Here is a 21,265-nt window from a genome sequence, read left to right on the forward strand (position 1 = left end):
AACTAACGCGATTTATAAACGGACCACAACTCCAGGGTGTTGTTTCTGTGATGTCCTAATCACTGCTGGGGAGTACTGTTTAGCTTGTGATGGGACAAAACTATATTCAGCTCTTCCTTGTTACAAATCTGGGGGCGTTGCTCAACCTTCCCACCTGTACACTTGTCACTATAAATTAAAACTGAGCTGGTACGAGACAAATGGCTTTGCTTTTTCTTTTCTTGAGCATGCACTAGTGTTAAATGCCAGACCTTCTCACACTGGAACGAACTTTCTCCTGGGGGATGGGATGAGTGCAGAGGTCAGGGGGTGAACTGCAGTGGAGAGCTAGAGCAGTGAGGAAGAGCAGAAGGGAACGGGGACAAGGACTCTGAGAAGCTGCCATCTGAGGAGCCTCGGAACTGTGAGGGTGTAGACCTGAGGAGGAGACTGAGGCAGAGGAAACAGGACGGTGTAGCTGTAAGGTGAGCAAGGTGGAGGTGGGAAAGAGTCCAGCGTGGACTGTTCTATTGAGCTGGGCTGAGGATGAGCACAGCATGGCCAGGCACACAGTTCTGGTATGCAAGCAGCAGCAAGCACCAGGATATTAGGTCTTAAACCTCCCCCACTACCATGAGACAGTCTGGAGGCGAAGGTGCTGGAACTCTAGCCTGAGGCAGGGTGTTCAGCCCCGTCTGCCAGTCTTGAGCCTGGGATGGTTAGGGCAGACCCCTCTGAAGGGGAAATGAGGGTGTGGAGAGGGGGCATTTTAAATAAATCACACAGAAGGATCCCTAGGTGGGAAGAATGCCAGAATGTTCCTATTATCCATCTTGTTTCCTTCAGAACTCCATTCTGATATAGGGTGGTGTGTTTAGGACTACCTGAGGGAGCTCAGGGCACATCATCACGAGTCACTCAGGAAGAGAGAGCTGACTTTCTAACCCAGTGAGCACCTGGATCTCTGTTCCCTCAGGCATATACTCCCCTTCACTAACAATGCCAAGAGAAAGAGCAGCATGTTCAAAAATGCAGGTGCTTGCATTAAGAATGCTTTATTTACAGTAAAATATGAGCAGCATCTCCAATAAAACAGGAAAAACTTTATACTGTTATCTACAAAATGTACTACACTATATGCTGTATTTTAAGTGTCCCAAGAAGGTAAGGAATGTCATGATCCACCCTGCACACTCTGTGGCCCTGGCCCTGAAGATGCTGTGTTTAAATTGGGCAGTCATAGACATGAATTTCCTGGTCATCTCCAACAGACACAATTTTTGATCCATTTCCGTTATATTTTACTCCCCAAACCTGCAAAGAGAAACAAAAGGCATTCTAGTTCCTGTATTTTGGGTAAGGAATGCTTAAGGAATGAACACTGTTACTTTCTTCTGCATCTAGACTAGCGCGAGGCCAGCGAGGATGTGGCCTAGCTTCTAAATGGGCCACTTCCTCTGGCTTGCGGAACAGCACTCCCCTCTCTAAAATACAACAATCTACTATCCTTACAAAGGTTGAGAATCCAGAGGTTACCTATGCCATGAGTGATTCCTGCCTGGGCCCAGCACTATGCTCCCAGGAGGAGGAGGTGAGGCAAAACTGCAAACCAGTCCCCTCCCTCCTGTCTCCACTCCCATCCATCCACGGTCAGCCGTTAGCCCTTTCTCAAAGACCTGGGAACCAGACATCACGGTACTGACTTGTTTAGCTGTGCTTGAATTAGCAGCTTCACACTTCCTCTCAGAATGAATGTGGCTGAGTTAACCTTGTGATTACTAGGAATTCTGTGTGGTCAGACTCTCACCCTCACCTTGAGATTGGAGGCTAGCCTTGGTGTCAGGCCATAGAAGGGCCTCATTTCCATTCCAGACGTCTTTCTCTGAAACACCATCACAACAACCCCACACGATAAGCAGCAGGGCTAGGGTTTACTAAGAAAACTGCTTAAAGCCAGAAGTGGACCACCAAGATTCAACTCAACTTCACTGCCATAATTTAAGGTAAACACAAAGCAGCATGAATTGTTAGTTAACTGTAAGATGTGCTCAAAAAGGAAAATGTGTGAGATCTCTAAAAGCATTCCAATACATTAAAGGCCGGTTTGTTGCTCTGCGCACTTTCATTTCCATGCTGCCCAGTTCCTCTGGAGTCTAAACCCTTGCTACTTGGAGCTGCCGGGAAGGCAATGATGGCAATATGCAGGAGAGAGTCAGTAGTCTCAGGCAGGCAGGTGGTTCACACCTGTAATCCTGGCAGGAGGACTGCAGAAAGTTCAAGGCCAGTCTGGGCTAACATGCAAGACTGTTTTAAAAACCCCTTTCCCTTGCTCAAGAAGGGAGAAAAAGGAAAGGAATTGCAGGCCCACGTAGCACCGATGGAATCAGAATCCACTTCTTTTTGGAAGGTGGAGGCTGGGACCAGGCAAGTAAACTACCACTGCAGATCCTCCAGCCTCGGCCTCCAGAGTGCTGGATTACAGGCATTCATTACTGCCCTCACTCAGCTCAGTTCCCTGGGGAGTCTTAGCACAGCAAGGACCAAGAGGATGGACAACAATGTTACCATTTCCCATTCACCTTACAAAGATAAAGACAGTCTTCCTAAAACGGAAACCAGGCTTAGCACTATCATTACAAGTGAACAAGCTGTAACCTCTATATTTAAAAGAATTACATCCCTGGATAATTCCAAAAATGTAAATGATGATTATGTTAAGCAATGGAACCTCCCAAAAAGGGAGGCTCTTCTAGAAGTCCCCAGAAAAGGGTCCCAGGCTTAGGTGTATAATTTCAAAGAAGGGAGTGTGGTCAGTTGTATGTTTCGGCATGTGAGCGGACATGCCTCACGGTCACAAGGCTAACATGTCCCAGGGTTCTACCAACTCTTAACTCCAACAGAAAGGCTAGTAAAGGGACGTGGCCAGCAAGCTAAACACAAAGGGATCTACATGCTTCTTACTCCGTACCTGGTCCTGGTGGTCAAAGAAGGTGTGCACACAGGTCCTGGTGCCAACATCCCAGACCTTTACACTCTTGTCAGATGAACTGTTTGGAAAGCAAACGTCAGAATCAGAGCACTTCCTTATCCCACACTCCTTTGCAGACTTTCACACTTGGACCTGTACAGGCCCCTTGAGTCAGGTGTCACCAATGACGATCTTCTCACAGGGCAGCCAAGAGTCTCCTCACCGGCTTGGCCGGCCTGCCTGCCAAGTACCATCATCAGGAGCTTCAAGCCTAACTATCCTTTTCTGGATGACAGGGAGGTTTGAGGACGTGTCAAAAGCTCCCAGAACCATCTGCAATGCCCTTCGGCTGCCCATCCCATGCTTCTGAAGCTCCTCGGCCTCCAGTGCCCTGGACATCACTGGCATCCATAAACACATTTTATAGGCAGATCTGCAGGTTCTAAGATCCTCTTGGAACACAAGGATATGTCAAGACAGGAAGTGGAAACCTAGACTTTTAAGAAAAAGCTAAGATTTCAATAGTTTAAAAGAACATCTTTGATCAAGCTAAGACTAACCAAGTTCACTTCTTAAAAACAATGACGCCCTTTAAAAGCTGAAGTAAACGAAGGCAACTTGAATTTTTGGGGTTTTTGAACAGGGTCTCTCTACATAATTCTAGCTGGCTCTGAACTCACTAAGTAGACTAGTCTGGCCTTGAATTCACAGAGATCCACCTGCCTCTACCTCTCCAGGACTGGGATTAAGGATTGTGCTACCATGCCTGGCCTGGGCAACTTGAATTTTATTTTATTGCTTTAAAAAGTTTTCAATGTTATTTATGTGTCTGAGCACTTTGTCTGAATGTATGTTAGTAGGACAGAACAGGGTGTGGGATCCCCCGGGACTGCAGTTTCAGATGGTTGTGGGGCCGCTATGTGGGTGCTGGAAATCGAAGAGTGGCTGGCCAGCACTCTTAAGCTGCTGAGCCATCTTTCCAGCCCCAGAATGTTAAAGTCAGGTAATGTAATATCTCAATTTTAAGGCACACTACCAGAAGACTGCTTCCCCATGCCAAAAGTTTTAGAAACGAAGACTCCCACGTACCTGGAGACAAAGTGAGTGTCATCAGGACAGAATGCGACGTTCAGCACCCAGGACGCGTGGCCACTCAGTGTGCCAGCCAGATTGGCGTGTTGTCTGGAAGGAGAAAGATCCAACAGAATGGCAATGCTAATGTGAGGAACTCTAATTGCTGAACTAGTTAGTGAACTATTAGCTCACATGGCTGGGTGTGATACCAGAATGACCATATGTCACAAATTCCATTTTCAGTGAAGTAGCATCAAACACCAGACATTTTTATAGCAGCATTAAGTTAAAAATATCAACAGCTTGGAGGCTGGAGAGACGGCTCAGCCAACTCCAAGATGAGGAGCCTGAGCAGCAGAGGTGAGCAGGCTAGCCAGACCCTCCTGCAAGAGGATCTTTCCCATGGTGACAGGAAGCAACAAGACGTGCCTGATGTAATGTATGTGGCTCAACAGAACATTTGTGACCTAGTCAAGAACAGGCAGGCAGCTGGACGTGGAGGCACATGCCTTTAATCCCAGCATTTGAGAGGCAGAAGAAGGTAGATCTCTGTGATTTTGAGGCCAGCCTGCTCTATATATCAAGTTCCAGGCCAGCTAGGGCTATATAGTGAGACCCTGTCAAAACCAAAAATAAAACAAAAAACCCCATCAAAACTGTATCTTAAAAAGCCAAAAACAAAACAAAAGAAAACCCCCAAGCTGGCCCAATTCCTACAACCATTTTCATGTTTCTTATTTTGAAGAAGATTTTTATTTTATGTGCGTGTTCCATCTGTATGCAGGTGCCCATGATGTCTAAAAGGGGGCACCAAACCCCTGGAGCTGGAGTTATAGGTAACTGTGAGCGCCCAGTGTGGGTGCTGGGAACTAAACTCTGGAAGCCTGGCAAGCACTCTTAACTGCTAAGCCATTCATCTCTCCTGGGAAACCAAATGCCAATGACAGGAGACACACCCTGGACCTGAGGTCAGGAATTTTGCCCCTAGAAACAAGCCTTAGTTAGGGAGAACAGAGGCAGCCCTCACAGGATGCAGTGGACTCCCATGAGGGTAAGAGATCCTGAGGTTCGTTATTGCTAGGGCAATCACCACCTCAGTTTGAGGGCCTCTTAGCAAAGTGGAGGTCATGAAAGAGCAGCAGTGAAAGCTAACAGGGAGATACCCCAAAACTGCCACTCCTAAGCTGATTCTAGTGCTCAAGCACACGCACCTGTCAGTGTCCCCTCTCGTGGCCCTAGCATTCTCTCACCGGAACATCAAAAGCAGCAGGCCCTTCTGACCGCAGAGTTACAACTCCCAAACAGCTCACAGAAGTCCACAAAAGGACATGGATACATAGTACATGTTGGAGTGAGAAATGTGTAAGACAGATTAAAAAAGAACTGGAGAAAGATGAATTAGAGGCACACTTAGTAGGGAGACAAATTATGAAACTCAGGACAGTACACGGCATATATATACTGGCACCAGCAGTGGGGATGAGAATGTGGGAAGGAGGGACACAATGGAAGGGAGAACAGTGCGGGCCCTCAGTGGGGGAGCTGGGCACACAAGAACAATCTGCTAACTCCTATGCCATCAGTCCAAACTTATCTCAAAAGGCTCCCCACCTAGACCTATGGGGCAGCTTACCCACTGGGGGTTCCTAACCAGAAGGCAGCCTGCATACCTGCTGAAAGCAGGCCCCTGGAAGAGATGCCCTAGGTTTTCACTGTAGCTCTAGGCAGTTGCAGCCAGGGCTCCATTTCCTTAGCTGTATACTACGTATCTACACAGAATTGTATACCAGGAGCCAAAACACCTGGCTGCTGAGAAGGCAGCAGAGTCTAATCCTACTAGGATTAGAGAGACGCACACTTCCTCCCCACAGACCTTGGGGACACACTCTAAGCCCCAGCAGGAGGGGCTGACTGGGGAGGAGTGACTGGGAAGTCCAGAGCATCAGAGCTGACTTATGGCCATGAGAGCAGACGGCAAATTCCCAGAGTGGCTCCGATCAGTAAGGGGACAAAGCTGTCACTGTTGCTGAGACCTGTACTCTTGAAAAGGTAACTCACACATCATAGATCTTGATGTAGCCGTCATCTGAAGCCGTGACGAGGAGCTGGGAGTCGGGGGAAAAGGTCAGGGAGCGAATGGGCATCGCATGGCCTGAAATTCAGAGATGCTGTTAGGCTGGCAGCTGCACCACACAAGCTTCCTGCTAACTCTGCCCATTTAACGACCACTAGTCACTGAGCTGGAATGACCCTGGTGCTTCAGTCAGAGAAGACGGCACTGACTAGACCCTTCTTGTACTCCCACAGGACTCCGACCTCGTTCATGGAGCCATCTTTTCTTAGTTCCCTTCTCTAATCAGCTAGGCCTCACTATACACTGCTAAAAATCCCAACAAAACAAAAAACTATGGGGGGCTGGAGAGATGTCTCAGTGGTTAAGAGCATGTACTGCTCTCTCAGAAAACCCAAGTTCAGTTCCTAGCACCCACAGCTAGCAGCTCACAACCGTCTGTAACTCTGGCGCCAAGGGATCTGAAATCTGGCCTCTGTGTATGTATATGGGTACTTAAAAATCTTAAAAAACAAAAACTGGCTGGGTGGTAGTGGTATAAGCCTTTAATCCCAGCACTCGGGAGGCAGAGGCAGGCAGATCTCTGAGTTCAAGGCCAACCTGGTCTAGATAGTGAATTCCAGAATATCCAGGGCCACACAGAGAAACCCTGACTCAAAAAAAACAAAAAAAACAAAAAAAACAAAAAAAAACCCTCTGCTACAAACATGGCCAAATATGGAAGATATAGGCTGCATCTGATTTGTAAGGTCCAACAAATAGCATTATTTCTCTACTAAATCTTTTGCCGTTGGGTAAAAGGTAAATTGAGGAGATACATGCACTTAGTGATAATTCAAAATCAGACATGAGAAGAGCAATCTCTCTCTCTCTCCTGCTCTGTCCTCCTCCCAAGGCCACCAGTGTGGAGAGTGGACACAAATGTTTCATATGACATCAAATGAACACAAAAAAGGAACAGCCTTCCAATCACAAAGCTCATGAGGAAAAAGAGAGAAAACACACACATAAATAAAAAGTAACCTATGCCACTAAAAAAAGTATAAGAACTACTATGTCCAGATTAAAACCACAGTGCTAAGTCTAACACAGAATGGTCCTTCAGTTTTCCAACAGAGATGAAAACAATTTAGATTACATTTTCACAAAGGAAGCATTCTTGCTTTGTGACTTGATAATCCATCCAGGGAGCACAAAATAGGATGAGGAGCTATGGATACCTTCCAGCGTGTGCAGAAGCTTTCCAGTTGCAATATCAAAAATATTGATGATTCCGTCTATGGCTCCACTGGCCAGGTATTTTCCATCAGGACTCTGTTGAGAAGAGATGCGTGATTTGAGACAATTCGGATAAACTGTCCCTTCTGAATGCAAGCCATCCTGCTGGCCTCAGGTCTAACTGGCTGCCAGCAAACCACACAGCAGCCAGCAGCCGAATAAGCACCTAATAAGGTCTGTGCAAAGGACCACAGCTAGAGACTCACGGTGAGGTTTCCTTACGTATGCAATACTCAGGATGAATTTTCCTCTAGTGTCCAAAGAATATTCTTTTTTCCCACTTTCCACACCGAAAATGTTCACTTTCCCCACGTGAGTTCCTGTGGCTAGATACTGGGAGTCAGGGGAGAAGGCCAAAGTCCAGGCGTCCACTGGAGAGAAGCAAAGGAAAGCACCCAGTGAGAAAAGATTAGACTTTAACTTACAAACTATAGCTTGATCAAATGCTACAGGTCTTTAAACTTAGAGGAAGTGTCCTGAGTCAGGAAACCATGCTGTAAAAATTCTAAATCTTTTCTTTGCCAAGTTTAAATTTTAAGAGATTCTTAATTAAAAATAAATAAATAAATAAAACCAGCTGAACAATACTGACAATTGACAAGGACATGAGAAATCAGATCCTCCATACTCTGGTGGCCATGTAAAATGGGACAGCCACTCTGAAAACCAGTGTGACAGTTTCTTAGGTAAAAACCAACACCACACTACTCACAAGTCCACTCCTGGGAGCTACTCAGGAGGAATGGAAGTATATACACAGAGCCCTTCCCACTCATCTCCACAGCAGCTTTATCATATATAGCTCAAAGTGTAAACAGTGCAAATGACCTCCACTAGCAAATGAGCAGGAGACTATGGTTCATCCTTATTAGAGGATATTGCTTGTCAACAAAGAGGAACAAATCTGTGCTACAAAATGGATGAAACTCAAAAACACTTTAAAAACAACGACAACTACGCAGAGTCTATTGGTTCTGTCCCTTCAGAGCCCTAATACACCAGCTTCTGCCAGTCTTCATATGTCAGGTCCAAAAAGAAGGATGACTATTTTAAAAAATGTATTTATTTGTATTTTATGTGCATTGGTGTTTTGCCTGCATATATGTCTGTGTGAGGGTGTTGGGTCCCCTAGAACTGGAGTTACAGACAGCTGTGAGCTGCCATGTAGGTGCTGGGAATTGAACCTGGGTCCTCTGGAAGAACAGCCAGTGCTCTTAACTGCCTAGATATCTCTCTAGCTCCAAGAATTATGTTTTTAAAAATCCCATTTTAATTAGCTATTTACAGAGAAAATGGTTAATAGAATCCCCAACTTTTATTTCTCAAAGCTGAATAAAAATGAATTCTTTCAAATTATTTTGTCACATCCCTATTAATTGCTTTGCAATACAGATCCTTTATTCCCAGATGTCTTCAGGTACAAAATAGGAACCATGTTTATCCCTCATTAAAACCTGCACTCTAATCTTAATACTTGCAGAGTAAATGTTTAGCACAAACCCTAAGTTCCTCCTGCTCCTCCCCAAGGTTGCTCTTCTCTTCCCGTGGGCATTTTGGATATGCGGTACAGGGACCTCTCCACTGCCACCTCTGCTCCCCCTCGTGTCAGCAGCTGGACAGCCACAGCCTGGCAGAATGCCAATCATGGGTCATTCCTCCAGCTTTACTTTTTCTATTTTCACTGTCTTCTTCAAGATCAGGATTTTCTCTCTCCACTCTTTCTGTCCCTTTTGAGGTGGTACATTTTCAAGGCAAGTCTGCTTTCCCTCAGTTCAGTACACCCAGACTCACCTAGGGCACTCAGCTAGTTAGCTGCAGGCAGCAAGGCTCAGTCGTTATTTGACTAGGATGTGATCTAGTTTTGACCAGATCCCCCCACCCCAAAGAACATCCACCCACTCTATTCTTTTCAGTCTCTTTCTTATGCCTGTAACTCTGGCACTTGGGAAGCTGAGCAGAAAGAGCAGCCACGACTTCAAGGCCAGTCTGAGTTACATGGTAAGACCTGGTCTCAAAGCACTGAAACCCCAAAACCCCAAAACAAGGCAACCCCTAAGACATAACAAAAACAACCCAGTAGAAGGAAGAGCAAGCTGGACAGATTCAGAACCTTCTACTTCAACCAATGACGCTCTCACGTCTTCACATGTGATGCATGGAAGGCTACAACAATTGCAGTGACCAGCATCATTGTCCTGAGAGCGTGCAGAGACGGCTCAGTGGCAAAGGCACCTGCCACCAAACTTGATGACCTGAGCTCAAGTCCCAGGCCCACATGCAAGAACAGACTCCCACACGTTGTCCTCTGATCTTCACACACATGTACTCACACATACAAAGTAAGTAACATATAATAAAAATATTCTTTAAAAGCAGCAACAGATCCGACTCTTTCTAATGCTCCTTATGTTCAGGGTGCTACCAGGCTTTGCAGAATGGCTGGAGATCCCTGTTCTCCACGAACAATGCACGCAAAGAGGAGCACAGACGGCTGTCTGGGAAGTCACAAAGTATCCAAGTACCTTTTTCCAGACACACGTTTCAGTCTCACACTCTTTTTTTCTCTTTTAAGATTTATTTATTATGTATACAGTGTTCTGTATACATGTATGTCTGCACGCCAGAAGAGAGCACCAGATCTCATTACAGATGATGGTGAGTCACCATGTGGTTGCTGGGAACTGAACTCAGGACCTCGGGAAGAACAGGCAGTGCTCCTCTCCAGCCCCCAAGCCTCACACTCTTAAACCATGATTCAGTGGATCCAAAAGGGACTGGGCATGAATACTTGACAAAAACTCTGGCATTAAGAGTCAAAGAACAGTGCTTCTGAGGAGAGAGGCACTCAGTTCCTAGACTTTAGGCCTCCTTACAAGCCCTAGAACTTCATTCTATGCAATGTCCACAGCAGCTAGGAGCATACCTGGAGGGGGCAGAGCTATTGGGGAATCAGCTCCCCAAGAACCTGAGCAGCTCTTTCATAATCCACCCACCACGGAGCGTGTGAAGCGATGCCAAGCTATCTGCATCTCTGGAGAGCACTGCCCACTGAACACACAGGCTTAGCTAATGAGAACCACACAGGCATTTTAAGAGAACAGGAGGCTAAAAAAAATCCTGAAATGTCAGAATGTTTGTTCTACACAAATCTAATCCACTAAAATCGTCCCTTACCAACTTGGACAATGCTCAACGAGGCTGAGGAGCAAGTGTACCGCTCCACAGTACTTTATAAATAAAGATCCATGAACTTGTTTCTCCCTCTCTATGTAGCACACATCAGAACCCAGGCACTCTGACCATAATTAATAGAGATAACCACATTCAGACCCGAGGCTCCGTAAGGCAGTGATGTATCCCCTCAGAAGGTGTCGGGTAAAGAAGCACTGGCTACACCAGCATAGCTCCCCAATCCCAAACTGTCAATTCTGAAATCCAAAACACTGGTTTGGCTTCCCCAAAGTAAGTACAGCACTACATACAATCCATTTGGCAGCAAAACGTGGCCTGAAATAATGTAATCAGTTGGTATAATACCCTTGAGTGATTACGAGGACATTAGGGTTGGATTAGAGTGACGACAGTTCTGAACTAGGAACTCTATCCCTAAGTCTGAAAAGGGACTGTGGACTTCTATCACCTTCCCTACATGTAAAGTTCTTACCAGGTCCTGCATCTATAGACTTTATCTGTTTGCCATTTTCCAAGTCCCAGAGACGAATGTGAGCATCAAGAGAGCTGGATGCAGCAATGGGAAGGGTGTGGCTGATGTCCACAGACACCACCCCCAGCTGATGTCCCTCCAGACTCCACTGTAGCTCCAGCCTCTCATCACGCCTAGAAGAAGAACAGAAATGATTCTTTATGCTTAATATATCATACTGTCACCAGAATTTCTATGTCCTTGGACATTACTAACAAATGGTCAATAAGATGCAGAAAGCTGAGGACTGAACACAGAACGTAGCCAGGTCTGGGGCTCCCCACTAGAGCTTTAATTCCAAATAATAAGAAACCACATAAGAAAAAATAAGCTGTTGCTTTAAAGCTACTATGATGCTATTGCTTTCTTGCCCAGAAAAATCAATGCTTTCCTTATAGCAACTAGGAGCCCAGAAGCAAAACCCTTGTCCCAAATTCCCAAGGTTTGAAAGGGGGAAGGTGCTCACCATTTCCAAACCTTCACCAGGTCATCCAGGGACCCTGTGACCACAGTTTCAATGTTTTCCTTTTTGTTTGTTCCCCAGGCAACTGACCAGATGGCATCATCATGGGCTAGAACAGAAAGTGCTTCATTTGAAGTTTACGTACATACAACTCCTAAATTCAATGGGATGAAACCAAGCGGACAACTCCCAAGTCAAGTCCACTTCTACCTATCTCTTCACGGTTCCACAGGACATGCCCCCATGAAGTGCTTACGGACTTGTGGGGGACCTATATGACAACTAGTGGCTCCTGTTTAGTTTGAAACTTACCCTCACACACAAGTTTACAAGGAGGAAAGCAGGATGAGAACAAGACAGGGCTTCCGACTCCAAATACAGTGACTGACCCATGAGTCTGCTGTCCATCTAGCACAGCAATCAGTCGACCAAAATGACTAAAGTGAGCGGGGAATCCCCCTTCCCAAGGACCTCAATTTGACAGGAGCTGTACCTCAGAGGCCTCTGGGAACCAGGAGACAGTACTATAAACAGTACGGGTCTAAAATGTATGAGGTGTCTTTCACCATAAATGCCTTTTTTATGCCTAATGAATCACTTATTACATTAATCCTTCCCTAAGTGTTGTCTTCATCACAGCTGCCTTGATGAAGTCCTGCCAAGATCATCCCTGTGGTGACATATGCCTGCAACTGTAGCACTTAGGAGACAGAGGCAGGAGGAGCATGAGGCGAGGCAGTGAGTTCAAGGCAAGCCAGGGTTACGAGTGAAGTCGTTTTTCAAAAAACCAAGAGCTGAGGACAAGCTCAGTGGTGGAGTACTTGCCTAGAATGGGCAAGACCCTGGACTTGATCCCCAATGTTCAACTTTCCCCATCCCCCCAAAAGATCTTTTTCATTTCACAAATAAGGAATGGGGGGCTTGCAGATGCTTTGTAGTTCATCCAAAGGCATGAAGCTAAGAAGGGGCAGGGCTAAGATTCAAACTCAAGATATTAACTGAAGTCCACATTCTAAGTCTGGGAGCTACGTATTTTGTAAGCTATACTGTGGAATCTGCAAAGCTGGTATGCATCTATTAAACAGGATAAGTATACACAGAAGCTTTATCTATGCCTGGTTACAATTCTCCAAGGCTACCTTTCCAAAACACGAATCTAAAGGGATTAAACAGTTGTTGAGTTACACATGTGGTCACAGCTTCCTTATACTCTCACTAGACCCAAGCCTGCTAGGATTGCCACCTGGATGATGTTAGCTTCATGCAGAGCTATTGCCTGGCACACCTGAACAGCTTACTAGTTAACTAAGGGGAATGCTCTGGGCTTAAACCTCGGACTACCTAAACATCACTTATTTGGAGTGAAGAACTTTTTTTATTAGATACTTACACACTCCCAAGGCTGTCTCTAACCCATCTGGTTGGATAGGATCACCTGTCACAACACTGCTGTTGTGCAGGTCTGTCCACTAGGGAGTTTGTCAGTAAGCCGACCTCAGACCTGCCTCCTGTTCCCATCCCACCACTGCCTTACTATGCACTCAGGTGCCTTGACAGAATTTTCACGGTTTCGCCCTCTGCTTTTACAGAGACAAATGTCCTCTAAAAGAGTTCCTGCAGCACTTGTATGTAGAGGATGCTATGGAAAGACTCCATGGTGAATTCTGAGTTAGAGCCAGGTTTAAGCCCACCTCCCTAGCAGTGTAGACACCAACAGGGTTCTGAGGCTCAAAATATTGCCTCTTTCTACCCTGGCAGCAGGGAAGCTTAGCATTACATCTTCCTCGGGGAGAAGAGTTTTCCTCATCCTAGAATTCTCCATCATGCCATCTGACTCCTACTTTTCTTTGTAGTTATTTTTCATATATTTACTTATTTATTGTGTAGTACTGGAATTGGCCTTGTACACTGAGGCAAGTGCTTTACCACTAAGCCTTCTCATTTTTTTTTTTTTTTTTTTTTATATTAAGACAAGGTCTCATTACATTGTCTAGATTGGTCTTGAACTCACAATCCTCCTATCTAACTTCCTTAGCATCTGGGATTACAGGCCCACTCCATCAGACCCTAATAGCTATTTACTTTTTGATTGAGTATACCATTTTTGGCCACTATAGCCGATTCTGCAAAGATCTGTGTGTCTAGTTGGTGCGATAAGATCTCAAAAAAACCAAAGAGGACACTTTTTCTTTTTTTTTGCAAAAAAATTGTGCTTGATGAGGACTCCTTACCTTGCTCTTGCTTGAAGAGAATACTGTACTACAAAGAACAGAAAAACAGACCACCGTCAGATTCCCGTTATCCTGCACCCTCCCTCCAGCACTGCAAGTGAGGTGGTCACCACGCTACTTCCCTGACCATCCCACACCATCCTCAGTTCCCACTCAGGAAAGACCTGTATTGCTACACCAGAGAAAAATCAGTTCTTCGTCTTGTTTTTTGAGGTGGAAGATGTCTAGGTAGCCAGGGTTGGCTTCAAACTGTGTAGCCAAGGTTTATACTAAACTCGCATCAATCTTCCCTCTTCAGCCTCCTTAGTGTTGCCATTATAGGTGTGCAGCATCACACCAGACTACAACAAACCAGAACCCCCCTTCCCAAACCCAGCGTAAGACCAGTAAGTTACACTTTCTTCATCTCTGGTCAGGAGGGAGCTGAGTCCTTTTGCAGTCTACTTTTCACAGTTGTAGACTACACAGCCCATACATGTCTTTAGCTTTGTCCCTAATCCTAAAGGGCTGACTGACTGTTCTCGCTATTTCAACTAATCTTAGTGGGGGTGCATTTTACCAGTGCCACATCACCCAGGCATTCTATTGGGCTTGAACTTGCCAGTAACTAAAGTTTTCCCTCAGTGCAGACCTTACCTGGTTGGTCATTTCCTTAACGGAGGGTGAAGATCTAGAGGCCAGACAGCCCTGTGAAATCAACACCAGGCTTTCAGTAAGATGATGTTATCAGCACAAGGAGGCTGCAGAAGTTCCTCCTCACCAAATGGTAATTTTGTCCGAACATGAAAACGAAACTTGTGACAGCAAAACACACATGGCTTTGTCAACACATTATATAAGAAGAACTAGCGGAGTCTAAGAGATGCTATAATGTCAGAAGGTGACACACTTAAAACAGTGCCCTGCCAGACATTCCGTAGTCCTAGTCTTTGGAGGTACTAATCCTGGCTTCATGGCAAGACCTTGTTTCAAACAAACAACAACGACAAAAATCCCATCACAGCATCCTGACATGAAAATATCATGATCTTTAAAGCATTAACAAGGTCATATTTAGGGCTGGAAAGATGGTTCAGAGGTTAAGAGTGCTGACTGCTCTTCCAGAGGACCTGGGTTTAACCCCCAGCACCCACATGGCAGCTCACAACTGTCTGTAACTCGTTTCAGGGGACCCGAAACTTCCCAAGGCAAAACATTAATGTACGTAAAATCAAAAAATTTAGAAGATATTTCGTATTTAATGTTGTATGTTCGTTATGTGCGCTCATAATGGGATTATACGCTAAATTTCCATGAGAGGTTAAAAAAGACAGGGGTGATAATTTTCTTTTAATCCAAGTTCACTGCTGCCTCAGTTCCATTCCCAGACAGCTTCACAGACCATACACCTCAGGCATCCAGGCTCAAACTGGCAAACCAAAAAGACTACCAAAGGTTTTTCAAGAACAGGAACTCAAACAGATACATGATTCCTAAACAGCCCTAAGAGGTCTTAACCAGGTGGGCTAATCTGTGACTAAAGAACAGGACTCTGTCCAGACTAGAAAGAACTCAGGCCAATTTGGCTGTACAAGCGCCATGCAAACTCTGCCTGAGCATCAGTCCTCTTAGTGAGGAACCCCCTCTCTGCCAATCTGGACCTCACATTGGACAATAGAGAAAAACAACTATTTTAAAAGTAGGAAGGTTTACTGGGAACCAACTCTCAAAAAGCTACCCTCAAAGTAGGGTTGCAATTCTATCGGGCCGAGCCTTTGAGAATGTACCACATTAGGTCCTACTTTAATATTATACAGATCAGCTCACTGAACCTGTGTTAACTCTGAGTAGTAGGCATTTTACCAGCTCCATTCTCCCAGCAAGATAAGAGGTTCAGCGCTGTTGAGGGAAGCGTCCCTAAGAAGGTCAATCAATACAAGCTACAGTTCATGCTAAGACACATCTCATGACGGGTCATTTCAGAACTAAGAGACTCCAAGAGGCCTCTTACGCCACCTTCTCTCTTTAGGAAAAATTCCCAGTTAGAACTCAATGCTCATTCCTCAGTGTTCCCAGAGACTAACCTATACCTCTATGAGAGTTCCTCAGGCACGTTAGTAACGCACAATGCCGTTCGGCACTTGAAAATAAAAGGAACTCAGTCTCTACTTCCAAGTGTGCCTTGACGTTAGCTTGCTACCTAACAACGTGGCTAAACACTGGAGAACTTGTGCTAAGACGGTCCTCTATCTAGAGGAAAACTATCTCCCGCGCAAAGAAGCCGGCCCTCATTTCTGGGATGCACAAAACCTTACCTGGATGCAAAAGAAGTCCACCTACGGGCCTTCTGGCTGCCCTCGGGACTCGTGCCTCGCGGGTTGGCCAGTGTAAACAGTCACGGAAGTCACCCCTGAGCCCCTGAACAAACCTGATGTGGCGGCCCACAAGCCGCCCTTGCTCACCTGCCTTCCCGCCCCGGCAGGAACAAGTCCCAACGACCACCATGCCCAACTGCCCAGCACACCAACTCACCACTGTACAGCGGGCAGCACGGCACTCTGACGTCAGTGGGGCGCGACGGTGGCGCTCACGGATGAGCTAACGAAAGGGCGGGGCCTCTTGGCTGACCTGGGCCCTGCAGGCACAGCGCCCCCTGCTGCCTTTGCGCCGGGGCGGGGGTGGGGTGTTGTAGAGAGCGGGAGGGGAGAGGAGAAGCCACGCCCCGTCCGGGTGTCAGGTTAGCCTGCTGCTAAAGTTTCTCTGTTGACTTCATGGGTTCTTTTTTCCTTTTCTTTTCCTGCGTTTTCTTTTCTTCTTCCTCTTTTTTTTCTTTTCTCTTCCCGCTTCCTCTTCTCCCTTCCTCCCCTTTCTTCTTGAGACCGGATCTTGATATGTAGCCTCAAGCCTTAAAATGCTGTCAGTTCTCCTGCCTCAGCTTCCGAAGTACTGGGATTACAGGTCATCATCACGCGGTTGTATTGGTTCTTAAACTCTATTTAGGACCTACGAGTGAGTCCAGTGTTAAATTCGCGGGTTGTGAGCAACATTGTTAAGCAATGAGATGCAAGGGAGTACAATCCTAATCCTGTTTTTCTGTGAGTAGAGGGTGTCCATAAACTGCAAGTTCTTCAGGTAGGCTAGTGGAAACTGGTTCTATCTAAGATGGCTCAGAGAGACAGCAAGACTAACTCTAGCTTCACTGTAATTCCATCTGCATGCTAAGTGACACCCTAGCACCATGACAGTTGGCAATTGCATGCTGAGGACCGAAAACAACCATAAAAGGAGCAAGAAGAGCCAGGACCCAAACTCCTGAGGAAATTCTCTGTCTAGTTCCAGAAAATGCATGAGTGTTCCTCGAGTATTATTAGCCTATACCTCCCTTTTACCAGGTACGGATAGCCTCTAGGCCCTCAACAGCTAAAGAGGTTAGTTAGGGTTTGTCTCTCATTTCCTCTGTTTTTGGCCAGAGTCAGTCCCTTTCAGTATTCAGTTGACACCTGGGCTTGTTGGTTCCACAATTCCAAGCAAGAAAATGGACCCAATGTTGGATCCAGTCAAAAGGTGGTAGCAATCTCAAAAATTTGTTAGCTAACTAGATAACTTTGCTAAGCAACTAGATAAATTTGACAAACATAATCACAAATCTCCCAGGCCCATACCTTGGTCCTTAGTAAGGATAGAGGGGCCACCCTTGTGTTACTGCCTCAGAAAAATTTAGTCCAGGGCTAGAGGATGTAACTCAGTGGTAGAGTACTTGCTTAGCATATGCAAAGCTCTGGATTCAAACACCAGTACTGTGCAAAAAGAGAAACAAAACAACCAAAACCAAAAAAAAAAAAACAACCCCCAAGTCAAAAACAAACAAAAACTTTTGTTTCAAGGTGAGCAGACTGGATTGTCAAAATTCTAACCATTTTGAGTATATGTGACCAGAGGGCATTTGGTCCTGATAAATTATGCTCCTTCCTTCCTTTTTTTTTTTTTTTTGTTGTTGTTGTCATTGTTGTTGAGACAGGTCTTACTGCCCTGACTGACCAAGAACTTGCTTATGTAGACCGTGTTGTTTTCAAACTCAGAGATCTGCTTGCCTTTGCCTTCAGAAGTACTGAGGCTGAAGGCATACACCACTACATCCTGTTATTCTCTTTAAATGTTTTTGTTTATTACATTCATTGTGTATGTATTTCATGTACAGCACAGCAAACGTGGAGGTCAGAGGACAACTTTCTGGAGTTGGTTCTCCACTCCCATCATGCTGGTCCTAGGGACTGAACTCAGAATGTATGTGGATGCATGTGGAGATCAGAGGACAGCTTGCAGGAGTTCATTCTTTCCTTCCATCATGTGGGTCCTGAGGATCAAATTTTGGCTAACAGGCATGGCAGCAAGTACCTTTATCCTCTAAGTGAATGTTTCTCAGGAGTCCCATATCAGATATTTACATTATGACTCACAAGAGTAGCAAAATTACAGTTATGAAGTAGCAACTAAAATAATGTTCTGGTTGGGGGGTCACCACAACATGAGGGGCTGTATTAAAGGGTCACAGCATTAAGAAGGTTGAGAACCACTGCTAAGCCATCTCATTGACCCCCACCATTTTCTCTCTCTCTCTCTCTCTCTCTCTCTCTCTCTCTCTCTCTCTCTCTCTCTCTCTCTTTCTTTCTTGTGTGTTCTAGACATCTGAGGAGGCTTTCTTGGACAGCCAGGCCCCAAACCACGACAAGAAGATTTATTAATTAAGAATACTTGGCCTTAGCTTAGGCTTTTTTCTAGCTAGCTTTAAAAAAAAAAACTTAAATTAACCCATTTCTATTAATCTATGTGCTGCCCAGAGGCTCATTTAGCTCATCTATGTATTGTCCATCCTGCTTCCTTGCTTCCTCCGTATCTAACTGGCTGGTCCCCCAGCTGGCTGGCTGGCTCCCCTTTTCTCTCTGACCACCAGCCCTGCCTATGCCTCTTCTGCCTAGCTATTGGCCATTGAGCTTTTTATTAGACCAATCAGGTGCCTTAGCTAGGCAAGGTAAAACAGCAACACATCTTACATAATTAAACAAATGCAGCATAAACAAATGCAACACATCTTTACGTAGTTAAACAATTATTCTGCAACACAAACAAATGTAACACATCTTTACTTACACAAATATCCCATTCCACAACAGACATCGATCTCAGGTCCCAGTGCCTACATGGCAAACAGTTTACCAGCTGATCTATCTACCCACCCCACTCCCTATCTTTTTTAGACAGAGTCTCCTATAGTCCAGGATGGACTCAAACTCACTATATATTGTTACGGATGACCTGGAACATCTGTTCCTTCTGCCTTCACTTCCAGAGTGCTGGGACCTCAGGTGTGGGCCACCATGCCTGGTTTTATGTTGTACTAGGGATCAGGGTGATGCAGGCCAGGCAAGCACTGTACTAGTTGAGCTACATCTCCAGTCCCTAATTTTCAACTTTTGAATATAAAGAATTAATTTGGAGAGTCTTGCACTTTAAGAATGATGACATAGGCTGGGTGGTGGTAGGGCACGCCTTTAATCCCAGAACTCAGGAGGCAGAGTCAGGCAGATCTCTGTAAGTTTGAGGCCAACCTGGTCTACAGAGCTAGATCCAGGACAGGCACCAAAACTACACAGAGAAACTCTGTCTCAGAGAGAGAGAGAGAGAGAGAGAGAGAGAGAGAGAGAGAATGATGACATGTAGGCTGCTAAAATACTTTAAATTGTATGATTAAGTAACTTTAAATGTGTGATTGGATTTATGACCACCTGACCACGCACACATATCTTAGCACATTAACTGTGAATACTCCAAGTCCAAACTACTCTAGAAGTACAATGAACTTTTCTTTTTCTTGTTCATTTTTGAGGCTGAGTCTCAAGGGCCCTTGGCTGTCCTGGAACTACCATGTAACCCACCAGCTTTGCCTGGAATTCACTGCAATCCACCTGCCTCAGCCTCCCAGGTGCTGGGATTACTGACATGAACCATCAGGCCAAGTTTCAATGCGCTGATCTCTTTAATGCCTTCCGCATCATCACTGGAATACTAAAGCTCTTCCCTCCCATGCACTTGCTTCCAAATCTGCTTCTATTAATTTCCAAATTAACTTATGGGATAATTAATTAATTAAAAAATAATGCAATCATCTAAAAATAAAAAAGGAATAGATTGAATTCAGAAAATAGAAAAATATAGGTAAGCATGTATTGTGCCTTGTAAAATTATAGCATGTTTTGTAAAAACTGTGTTTTACCTTTACCTGTGTAGATATTAGGTCACAAAAGAAAGAAAATCTGATCCCTGCTATGAGTCATAGTCAAAAGTTTGAAAATCATCACAATAAAAATAAAGTTTTCTAAAAACTTTCTAGCTCTATAATTTTTAATGCTACATTTTTAATTTAAAAATGTTGTGTGCATGTATGCAGATGTACACACATGCCATGGTGTGGAAGGGGAGATGGGAAGACAATGTTAGGGTCTCAGCTCTCTTTCTGTCCCTGTGGGACCTCAGAATGGAACCCAGATCAGCAGGCTTGGAGGCAGGCACTGTCATCCACTAAGCCATCTGCTATAATGGTGCTGAAAAGCAAAGCCAGGCCCTTGCATATGCTAGGCAAGCATTCTACCACTGACCTACATCCCCAGCCATCTATTTATTTATTTAGAAACAAGGTCTCTTGAGTTGCCTAGGCTTGCCTTTAACTTACTCTGCAGCATAGGCAGTCCTTGAATTCCTGTTTCTCTTGCCTCAGCCTTCAGTATAGCTAGAATGGCAGGTCTCCACTACCAGGCCTGGCTATAGCTCCATTATTCAAATACAAAGCCTAAAACAAACAAACAAACAAACAAAAAACCCCAAAACAACAACAACTCAGAATGCTGTTTCAAGATGCCAAAGATCCACTCAGAGAATCCCACTGGAGTTTGGACATTTGATTACTCATGTGCTGTTCAGTTCTGACTGGGAAGCAAGGCTCCATATAATTATGATAAGAACTCTGGGTCTCAGGGCTAGAAAGATGGCTCAGCAGTTAAGAGCACACTGACTGCTCTTCCAAAGGACCCAGGTTCAATTTCCAGCACACACACGGCAGCTAACAACTCCAAGATCTCTAACTCCAAGATCTGACACTCTCACACAGACATACGTGCAGGCAAAACACCAATGCAAATAAAAATAAATAAATTATTTTTTAAAAAAGAACTTTGGATCTGCATTTTCAAAGGGTATATTAACCCCCTGATTTTCCTCTCCTCCCAGAGCACCAAGCACATGAGGTCATTAGCACAGTCTTAACGTGGGGACTATGATGCAGGAATAACTGGTCTTTTATGTGCAATAAATGTCTTTGACATGACCTCGAGACTACAAGGCCTGCTTCAGAGTAACATTTATAAGTGGTTCAAAATCCACATAGGATAAAAGGAAAAGAATTCTATCAAAATAGCCATAAAATATCTGTGAAAAAATAATACATGCACCTTCATGAACTCAGCCG

The 21,265-nt window shown here is 45.0% G+C and overlaps 1 protein-coding gene across 3 annotated transcripts; it reads right to left on the minus strand.

The window, feature by feature from the left end:
* Window positions 1-1,018: 1,018 nt before the first annotated feature.
* Window positions 1,019-16,327, minus strand: Skic8 (SKI8 subunit of superkiller complex). 3 transcript variants are annotated; one of them, XM_059267910.1, is made up of 11 exons: window positions 16,279-16,327; window positions 14,404-14,454; window positions 13,768-13,795; window positions 11,540-11,645; window positions 11,035-11,207; window positions 7,593-7,741; window positions 7,313-7,406; window positions 6,080-6,173; window positions 4,037-4,129; window positions 2,948-3,026; window positions 1,019-1,293 (listed from the first exon to the last, which is right to left on the minus strand). In XM_059267910.1, the coding sequence occupies exons 2-11, from the start codon at window positions 14,413-14,415 to the stop codon at window positions 1,204-1,206; spliced, it is 918 nt and encodes a 305-aa protein (XP_059123893.1). In that variant the 5' UTR covers window positions 14,416-14,454; window positions 16,279-16,327; the 3' UTR covers window positions 1,019-1,203. The 3 variants fall into 3 exon arrangements, with proteins under 3 accessions (XP_059123893.1, XP_059123891.1, XP_059123894.1); XM_059267908.1 differs by having other exon boundaries at window positions 16,209-16,303; XM_059267911.1 differs by lacking the exon at window positions 16,279-16,327 and adding an exon at window positions 16,062-16,115.
* Between the last annotated feature and the right edge of the window lie 4,938 nt (window positions 16,328-21,265).

This window comes from Peromyscus eremicus, chromosome 7 (genome assembly GCF_949786415.1).
Source record: "Peromyscus eremicus chromosome 7, PerEre_H2_v1, whole genome shotgun sequence".
NCBI lineage: Eukaryota > Metazoa > Chordata > Mammalia > Rodentia > Cricetidae > Peromyscus > Peromyscus eremicus.